Source organism: Homalodisca vitripennis, chromosome 3 (genome assembly GCF_021130785.1).
Source record: "Homalodisca vitripennis isolate AUS2020 chromosome 3, UT_GWSS_2.1, whole genome shotgun sequence".
NCBI classification, from domain to species: domain Eukaryota; kingdom Metazoa; phylum Arthropoda; class Insecta; order Hemiptera; family Cicadellidae; genus Homalodisca; species Homalodisca vitripennis.
In genome coordinates, this window is record NC_060209.1 from 172406390 (window position 1) to 172417326 (window position 10937).

The 10937-nt window shown below is 32.8% G+C and overlaps 1 protein-coding gene across 2 annotated transcripts in view; it reads right to left on the bottom strand.

Moving 5' to 3' along the window:
- LOC124357788 (rab proteins geranylgeranyltransferase component A 1) overlaps window positions 1-10528 on the bottom strand; it is a 38885-nt gene extending 28357 nt beyond the window's left edge. For both annotated transcript variants that reach the window (XM_046809843.1, XM_046809842.1), the window contains exons 1-2: window positions 10260-10528; window positions 1357-1423 (exon numbers count right to left, since the gene is read on the bottom strand). In XM_046809843.1, coding sequence (XP_046665799.1) covers window positions 1357-1423; window positions 10260-10305 — 113 coding nt within the window. In that variant the 5' untranslated portion in view covers window positions 10306-10528. The remainder of the gene's footprint in view (window positions 1-1356; window positions 1424-10259) is intronic.
- Window positions 10529-10937: the final 409 nt, after the last annotated feature.

Here is a 10937-nt window from a genome sequence, read left to right on the forward strand (position 1 = left end):
ACCTTCTCCTTGGAAGTCAATCATTCATATGTAAACTTTACTTTCCTGCGCACAAATTAAAATTCTTTGAAAAAAATAAAACAACACATATAGGAAGTAAATTTACAAATTCACTTCCAAATCTTGTAAACAATGAAGTAAATTTTTAAAAATCAAAAAGATTTTCTTTATAATTATATGGTTTTAGTACTTTTTACCTCTATTGAAGAATTTTGTCATAAGTGTAGCTTTTATATGTAGGACTAACAGTTTTAAAGTTATAATTAAAACTAAACTTTGAAGAACGTTTGATGTAAAATTGATACCTTTCATTTTTAATGCTGTGTACAATATTGAATGGATAAAGATTTATGAAACTTGAAATATTGTTAATATATACCAATATATAAAAAAATTAAATTAAATAAAGATTGCAACAAATTAAAGAAGTACAAATAAACAGAGATTGGGAGAGTAGCAAATATATTCCTACATGAAGTAAAACAGCTTGGATTGCACCTTACTGAACTTAGAAGTCTTTATTAGTATGTATTTCATTCTGTGGGTAACTGTCTAGCTGAAAGGAGCTATGATTTTTTTAATAATGAGATCTGAAATGAGAAAAAATGGCTTGTGAAAAGCTGAACAGTTTTATGTTGCTACAGAATAAAATAATAATTACAATAATAATTTATTATAATGACATAAATTAGTAAGAAAATAAAATGACTAAATAAGTTTTTATATAAGTTTTATTATACTTTGCACAACATGTGTTTCAGTATTACACCATCTTTTAAGTGTACAAATAACCTCTTTAACAAAATCAAACAAATAAATAAATACATTTTAATGTATGTATATGTGTATAATTCTTTTCCGTTTATCAAATTAATTTTTAACAAACATTGGGTGTATTTTTTAAACATTTATATCCAAAATTAATATTCTTTAATTTGAGACCGAGTTATGGCTGTTTTAGCTCTCTCTTCCACTCAACTTCAAAATAATATTTAAATATATAAACAATACTAACAACATCACACAATTATAGAACACACTTACAAAAAGAGGACTAAGTAAAATAAATCTCTCCTGGACTGCAAATCAATGTCGTAAAAATTATAATGAGGGGAGGGGCAATCTTTACTGGAGGACAGTGCTCCCATCCAAGTTCCTATAACATTGCTGATGTTAAGATCTCCTGGTTATGATTATGTAATCTAATGCCATGCTATAAAATTGTTACAGTTTTATATCTAGGAGTTATAATAAAACAAATTCAATGTGAATCACGGACAAAGTTTGTGCACAAGGTCCAGTTCTGCATTTGGCTGAAATGGATTTAATGTTCTACAACAGAAAGATCGATTTTACCTGTCAAGATGAAGCACTCTTTTACCGATCCTACTAGCAGCTGCCGCCAAGATGGACTCAGTCATTCCTGAAAATTTTGATAAATATGTTAATAACAAAATATAATAACTTAACATATCTTACTATTTCAGTATTATTTGACAACATTGGCAATATTTATGAATGCATAGTTCACAAATAATACATAGTAAATGTTAGTGTCTTTAAATACCTAGACAATTCTAGCAACAAAACTCTAAGGAGACAAAAATAAAAAAATTCAAAAATATTTAGTCATTACTATTAATGAATATTTCAAACAGTATAAACATATTTTTTTGAAAAATGAAATAATTTTTTCCAAATTTATATAACACATTTATATATAAATTTTCCAAATTTATTTAGCACATTTTAAATAACAGTTGGTGAACATGTAAATTGGACTTCACTGTCTACTTTAACTAGTGGTACAGTCGTGACTGTTCAGTTATTCCCAAGAGTGCTTCCTTTCTATTTTCTCCTGCTCTCTTCCTCCTCCTTCTTTTAGAGTGTTCAACAGTTCAACTCCCGAATAGCATTTTGTTTAAATTTTTTTAAGAAATACACACAATGGCTTAGAACGCTTTCAGAAGACTACTGGAAAATGAGTTGTGTTGTTTTTCATAATCCATAGTAAAATTATTCAAAATCTATTAGTAGATTAAGTAAAAAAAACTATTTTTTAGGATTCAAATTTTATAAAGAATAAGCCAATACAACAGTCTAATGGCTTTCGCATCACTTTCAGCAACACAGAAAGCGATTTCAGGAATTGGACCTTATTATTTGAAAGTTGAAGTACAAATTCATTGGCATATTTCTGATTTATGACCCCTGTATGGCAAGTTACGCCCATATGGTCAGTTATTCCCACTTTGGTTGCAAAATACAGCTATAACGGAATAGACAAGTTAACAAACCTAATAACACACATAACCCTACAAAAAAAAAGCAGCAGATATAATTGAGCACCAGGATCCTCCTATAAGGCAAGTTTCATTTCATTTCAGGAGAAAACCCACAATTTTATCTAAAATATTTTTATGGATATGAAACAGTTCAATAATCCTGGAACTGAAAATTGTTGCAGTTTTTAATTCAACTGATAAGACCACTGACAAGATAGAATATTATTATAAAAACAAGCACTGTACGAATTTATTTAATTTCGTCATATCATATCATCCCTTTTAAGTCAGTCAATTTACAATAGTAATAAACCTAATTAAACTGTTATGAATACTTTAAATTATGCACTTTTTCGAAAACCTGGGGCCAAAGTGATATCTGATCCTGGGACAGTGTTTTTTAACATGCTATCACGAAGTTCAGTTCTTTTAAGGTAAAGGATAAGGTAGTTCAGGGGACTACTTTTATATAAACTACTAGCTGTTACCCGCGGCTTCGCACGCAATTTTTAGAACCGAAGTCCTTATAAAAAGCAATTATGATGTAATATGATGGGAGTCCTACAAACATTTAAAACATAAGTAGGCATACATCAGGTAGATAAGTTCGTGGTAAATAGTATCAGAGTTTAACTTAATTATTATATCATGTTTGGCACGTGTAGGAGCATTTCTGGTTCTAATTAATTATATACATAACGTCACAGCTGAATCTGCCTTGTAATCCCGATCAAGAAAACACAAATCTCGGAAACTTACTTTGGTCAAAAAGCGTATATTTCCAGTCCTTGTCATATATTTCAGGTCTAAGATATTTCCAGTACCATAGTAGAGTTTGCCTCGTTGTTCTGACGAAGAAAAAATATATATACTTGTAAACATAGGACCGAGATGCCTAATTCGGTTAAAAAGTCCCTACTTAAGACCGTTTAAATTCACTTACCTACTATGTCACTGGTTAGCTTGCCTTATTGCCTCGATTAAAACACTATATAGTTCTCGGAAATCTATTTTGGTCAAAATCATGTTGGCATAGTTGAGTTTGCTAGGACTGAAAAGCCTATTACGACCTAGGGAGAAGTCCTACCTACTTCTTATGTACTTCCGGAATAAGGGGGAAATCCTTATTAAGGTTATGCAACATTCCAAAATAATCGTTATTAAAGTTTTGCGTTACACTTGTTTTTTGGACTGTAGCCAGGGAAAGAATGAATCGTTAAGGTATGTTAGTATTCATTTCTCTGTTTTTCAGTAAGCCATTGTTAAAATGTAATATCATAATGTCAAGGAAGCCCACAAGTTTAAAGTAACTTATGTGAAAACATTCGGAACTTTGTTCATTAAGGTTAGTTTTATAACAGAATTTAATGCATTAGATGATTTTAATTCGTCACTGGCGCAATCTGGAGTAAAATTTATATATTAATGTTTTATTTACTATCTGCATTACACTACCGATCAAGCACTGTTGACTTATTATTGATAAAATTTAAATGTAAACAGATGTTTCAGAAAGTTTTTCGAATTATAGCTGTCAACAGCTGTTTAGTGCCAGTTTAATTTGAATTATGAAACGTTATTACGTTTCGTTCTTATCATAACATTCGAATGTAAACAAACTAATTTTTCAATTTGAATTCGACTTTATTTGGTGAAATGAATGTGTTATGGGTGGTAGAAAGCACTCTAAGTGTTAATTCAGACCAAAAGCTATTCCTGTTCCAAATTTCAGCACAATCTGTATAGCAGTTTCAGCGTGATTCGAGGACAAACCTCCAAACATCTAAACATACAAAACATCCAAATATCCAAACATTCAAACTTTCGCATTTATAATATTAGTAGGATAGTTAATAGGTGTTTCTTTATCGCATTTAATTATCTGAAACTCAGGACAGTAAGAAGCCTTCAACACTTCAGCTATGGTTATATCAAACTGTTTGGCTATTTCTTTAAGGTTGAAAATAATATTGTCTTGAATGTTTAGTTGTAAAATACATTGTTTGGAAGATATTCCCAAATACAGAATGAAGTTCCTTCCGCACCAAAGAGGTAAGCGTGGACCATGATATTGAATCAGTGAAAGCGTACCACAATTAATTGTCTCTGCGAGGTTTTAAACACAAGACAGACATTTGCTCTCGGTAATTCTCCAAATATTCCAATGTTGGTTTTAAACTTCCTCAGTGCTCTTCTTCTATCTCGTAAAGTTTTAGTACATTCTTCTGTCCACCAAGGAACGTAGTTTAGTCTTAGAGATCCAGAAGACTTTAGAATTGTGGTTGAGCTGAATGTATGATAGAATTGTTATTATGATAACTTACTGCTATATTAATATATAACAAAATGTTTATTTATTTTGCCATTTATGTAATTAATCAGGTCTAGCAATGCAGATGGCATGCATGAAGATGGAGGAGAGGGTGAAAAACAAGAACCAGATTGAGAATAATACAGAAATCCCAGCAGGGATTACAATTCAGGTAAATGATTTTGAAGATTTAGAAAATATGCCCTTACATGTCAGAGAAAAGGCAAAATTTTTGATCTCAATAAATGGTGATCTTGTTTACATAAGTAAGGACAGTAAAACACTTTGAAATTTGCAACCAAAGACCCCAAACAGAACAAAACAAAAGAACATTTTGCATTTGGGTGTAGCACATTGATAGAAGGACAAGGGAATACAATACTATAGTAGGTATATGGAATCTTTTTTACAGATACAGCAATCAAAGAAATTGTAAAAAATACAAATATTTGGACTGAAAGTAACAAGCAACAATGTTTGAGAGAAAGGAATTAATAGATAACAACACCATCTGAGCTACAAGCAGTTTTTGGACTTCTGTACATGGCACATGTAATAAAGTCCTAAAAAAAGCTTAAAGATGTATTTGTAACTGATAGCACAGGGGTCGAATCTTTTACATTTGTTATGTCTTGCTCCAAGATTAGATGTTCAATGACATGACAATAAGGAAGAATAGAAAGTACTGAATAACTTGGCTACAATCCAGGAGTTATTTGAACAATTGCTGAGGTAACCTTTATGAGCACTCATGTAATCTGAGCTTGAAAGTGATTCTTACTGGGGACTTTATTAGAAAGAAAAGACTTGCTATTCTCTAGAGTGATGTTTTTCTTTTTACACCAGAAGTGCGGGATAGTGTCGAACGTGCCATTGAAGCCCGCACTGATGGCCAGGGCTATTTCCGATCAATACTTTTCCCACCTCACATCACGTCCAAAATCGTTCAACATGATCTGATGTTAGAAAAGTTCAAAGGTTATGTTAAATGCCATTTAATGGATAAATATGGCATAGAAACGGACATGACAAAAAAAACTCTAAATAAATTGCTCACCATTGCACAATAAACCTACAGGAACTCAAATAGAGTCTCTGGCCAATAGAAGGGTTAAAAAAAGATAAATTAATTACCTAATACTTAAACTGCTTAAGTGATCCACAATAAAACAGATATGTGATATTAGAGTAATTCTAAGCAATATATGGGTCCGGAAGCGCTGCACAGCGGGCAGGCATCGTGCGTGATCCTTTTTTTTATTAAAAATTACTGATAAATTGTTATTACATATTACAATATAATGTAGGTAATGTATGTAAAACAATTTTAAACACATAATTGCATACCGGAAAGCAAAGTAAAACCAACAACTAACCTTAACCCTTTTACTGCCGGACACCTTTTTTTTAGTTTGTTGAAAAATGCCGGGCTGAAATTGACTAAAATGTAATGATTTTTTAAAAAAATCATGGATTCATTATTTTTTATCATAAATTGATAAACTTTATCTTGTTTTTTTCCTTATAAGTTGTAATTTGCTACAAAAAATAATTTAAACATTTTCTGTCCTTAAAAAATATATATATTATGTCATGAAACAAAAATTTTAAATAAATAAAAATTATTTTTTGAGTTTGCACTTTAACAACTATATTTAAATATTAAACCACCACCATAATTATAATTTTTTATTGTATAGTAATTATATATAAACATTCCCAAAAAGTTTTAGGAACATACCTTGAAAAATACTGAAGCTGTGATGAATTTTTGAAATTGGTGCAATATCCTCGAATTTCAAGATAACACGTTTATTGATACATAACTTTACACTATATCGCTTTATAATACATAAATCACTTTATAATACATAAATCACTGTCCATTGATATGAAAATATAATACATAATAGAAAATTAAAGTTAAAAGGCACTTTGATCAATATTTACAAAAATATATATACATTTTTAGGTTCATAGGCCTGCTGATTAGCACTTGTGTTCCCCAATACTTGTGGGATGAACACCTTTTTTTCAGTTTTTGCAGACAGTCCTGGTTCTCTTCCTCTTCCCTCCAGTACTCATTTTATTAATCATAAAAATATGTAGATTTACAAATATAAATGTCAAATAAAATGTAAAACACGAAACAACACAAGTGGAACTCACAACTAATGAGATCGACCATAACCTCATCAAACCAAACTCGAGCTATAACCAAAGAAGTTCAGTAACAAAAATGGCTTCCATAGATTATAAAACCTGTTTTCTGTGTGTTGTCCATATAGTAATGAATAACACAGCTGAATTTCGATGCATTTGGACAACATTGAAAACCAGTATAAAACAAATACGAGACGGCTTTTATAGCGCACGTTGGCGATTTTCGCACAAACGGTAGCGTGCGCAATCGCGCACGTCGGCAGTAAAAGGGTTAATAGTCATCAACGTCAGAGTTGGAGTCTGGCTCAATGGGTTGTTGTTCACAGTGGTCACCGTACGCTGTGACACCGTTGTAGACATGTGAAATTGCCCGAAAGATGTTGTGTACTCTAGTTTTATAATCTGAATATTTTCTTTTAAACATAAACTCAGCTAAATGTCCAACAAGATGATGTTTTCTGTTGCCGTACCTTGGGATATTGCCTCTAACTTCCCGCCACAAACGTTCTATGGGTTTGGGTGTGTGCGCCGGTATCGGGATCAATGAAATTGTAACTGTGGTTAACAGTAAGATGTTGGTAATTGTTATATTGTAAACAATTATAGCTTTTCCAACAATCACTGATTACTGTTGTTCCCGGCAACACGTACTTTTGTATTATAGGTAACAACGTTTCTTCACTGCGTGTTGGTACAGGAACGAAAAAACAACGTTTTGTTTCACGCTCAATACCAGCGAAAACCCAATTCCCTTCAATAATACGGCCGCGATTATATTTACGTTTACCGATTTTTGCCTCGTCAATCTCTACTGTTTTGCCCACCCCTCCAATAGGTTCTGATTTTTCAACTAGCATAATCACAAAAACTTCTCTGAGATAGCTACTCCAATCTACTTACAGCAACATAAGACAGGTCGAGTTCATGTCTTAGCAGGTCATGTCGTGGTGGTTTTAATAACACCCAATAAGCCACAAATCGGCACACTGCTTGCGTTGTGAGATTATGGTTTTCGAAAAAAGTTAATTTATACTGAGACACATACATTTGCACTGGACTTTCACTTTCTTCCGGTTACGTCTTTTCTATCCTGTTCCAAAATCGAAACAAGTGATCCGTTTCATTTAAGGTCATTTGATCCCCGCAACTCGGACATGTTTTATTACGTGGTAAAACTCTGTGGTCGTACAAAAAATTTCTTAAAGTTACACTATCCTCAGAACAAACTATGAATGACGCTAACGTAAACTCGCACGAATTACAAAAAAAAGGATTAACATCTGAACGGCTGCACATCACAATAGCAACTGATTAGGACCCGGCCGCGCGGACTGAAATTAATTCAGTATATACCCAGATCACGCACAATGCCTGCCCGCTTCGCGCTACTTGCTCTTTTAGAAAAAAAATTAACTCGAGTAGTTCAAAATTTGAAGCCCAGATCACGTCAGTGCCCCTGATCACTAATAGGTAATTCTAAGCAATATATGACCGTCTGGCGGTTGCCTGCTCCCTATAACTGCTTTCCGGCAAGAAATTCTAGTCATTTCCTTTTCTAATTGACTATTAGAACATTATATTGTAATATGAGAAAAATCGAGGTTGACCCATTAATTGCTTAGAATTACCGATATTAGAATTGATGTGTCATGGTAGTTAAGTAATGGACATTTGGCTACTAAATAGGATAGTTAGTTGTTAGTACTGATCATAGAACACACAGATACGCTATCGTGCGCAGATAACGCTGAAAAACTAGAAGCGCAGTACACCAATATAACCACAAAATGACATTTCCACTTTCATTGTTATAAATCGTATTATCTATGAGGTTAAAGGCCGACCCAGCAAAACACAAATTTGACGTTATTAATGTATTCTGCTCATCCTCCTGAACAAGCAGCACCTTTGTAACCCCCGTTCATAGCCGGAGGCACTTAACTCAACAAAATAACAAATTAATTTGTAGCTCTAAATTAAGAAAAACATTGTTCATTTGGGTAGAATTTCTGCTCATTTTAGTATTATTTTTCATTTACGTTTCCAAAGATGGCGGACCATCCGATGACGTCATCAGGAGGTTGAATTACGGTCACAAAAGTTCATGTGACGTGGATGTACAACATGGAAATATTGCACCATGCGTGAAAAGTAGTTCCATTTTTTTATGTTCTACAACTTTGTTATTTCTTATTTTCACTTCGTGAAACCTTATATTGTTTTGTTCAGTTGGAAGATAGTAATATGTTAATAACGCGAAACTCAAATTTTGCCTCTCCGGCTGTTATGTTCACAATTACCTAAATCATATTTATTTGCGATTTCCACTCCCTTAAACTAGATATAGTTATGTTCAAAAGGACAAACGCAATATATTAATAACACTGAAATTATGATTGGCAACTCAACTTGGTATTTATTTACAATACCGTGACCATGAAAAATGGACTTTTTTTCATGGGTTGGGCATTTATAGCCAAGTATTATTATCACAGGTGCATATAAACTGGGGGGAAAGTATATCATTGTATTATATTGATGCCTTTCGGGCATTATTGCATTAAGGATGGAAAATAACCGACAAAATTTTGTCGAACAACACTTGGAGGGTTAAGGATCAGGGGCATCACGTGATCTGGGATTCGACTTTTGCAAGCTCGAGTTAATTTTTTTTCTAAAAGATCAAGCAGTGCGCAGCACTGCGCAGCGGGCAGGCATCGTTGATAGGATTAACGTCATCATTTCAGTAAAATTGCCAGAGGTACTGTCAAAAACAGAGTTTTCAGAGGATTTCAAAAAATCGTAACTCCTTTGATTTTTGTTGCCGACGAATTTTTTCTTCACTATTGTTTTCAGGAAAAATTGTAGTTTTCAGGGGAAAAAAATGAACATACCTTTCCATGGTCACGTTATTGTAAATTGATACCCTCAACTTAACTGATACTGTAAAAATTTGTCTGCAATTTTTGGATGGCTGTCATGGACACATGCTTGCTTCGACAACTAGTATGTCCCCTGAAAGAAAAATTGAATAGGAAGGGATTAAGGGATATAAAAAGTGTACATAGACATACAATAATATAGCATGTGATCAAAATATTACAAAACAGCTAAGAGCTGCCAGCTATGATCAGAGACTCTACATATCACATCACTTTTGCAGAAAATTTGCTGGCTAGCCTAGGCTAGATATCTTTTATTAGGCCTACACTCCATAACATACTTTATCATAAGACATGTTTAAAAAAAAATATGAATATACATTTTAGTACTTTTCAGCCGTGAATTTATATTTGATTTTAATGGCAGTCCTATTTATCTATCTTGGAAGAGCTCTTAACAATAGAAATAAACCAGACGTAATTTAAAATTAATAGCCTCTTTATCAGCTCCACACTTATGAGATCATTAACCTTACTACAAAATTAGACAATCACTCTATAAAAAGTTAAAATCTAGATTACAATATGGTTGAGATATTGTAATTTTCTATAGCCTACCTGTGCCGATGACGATCACGTCATATTCACTTGGAAGATCATCCATTTTGAGAGTAGTTTAATAAAGGAATTACTAATGAGACTTGATTCTAAATAACAAAACAGTCAAACTTTCACTTCATTACATAAAATGTTCACAACGAATAGAAACAAATTAAAGATTCGTCACAGCTCAAAAGAGGCGACACTTTTTAGGGATTGGGCAATCTTTTCAGAAGTGCACCGACACAGCAGTTCGATTCGTCTGTAAGTCTGTTCGCTTTTAGGTGTTCTTCTTATTTAATCTGTCAAACTGACAGTAGAAAAACTATCACAATATGGCCAGAAACAATATAAACAGCACATAAGAACTATATAAAAGTTGAATTAAGACCACAAATGTTCAGTATAAATACCATTAGTATGAGATATTGTTTTCTAAAAAATACCGGATGGAGCTAACATAAAAATCTAACATAATAATCTTCTGTCCATATCCATTTCTTACTAATTTATAGTACAGGTACGTATGTATCTATTATATACAGAAAAAGTTCAATTTAACATTCACGAGTGCAAACGCATCTTAGCTTGAATTTAACTGGTATCTCGAGGAATGTTTTTCTTTTCCTCCCAGTAGTGTAAAGAAATGTTGAAACCACCTTTGATTAAATCGCGGACATCATTGCAGTACATTTG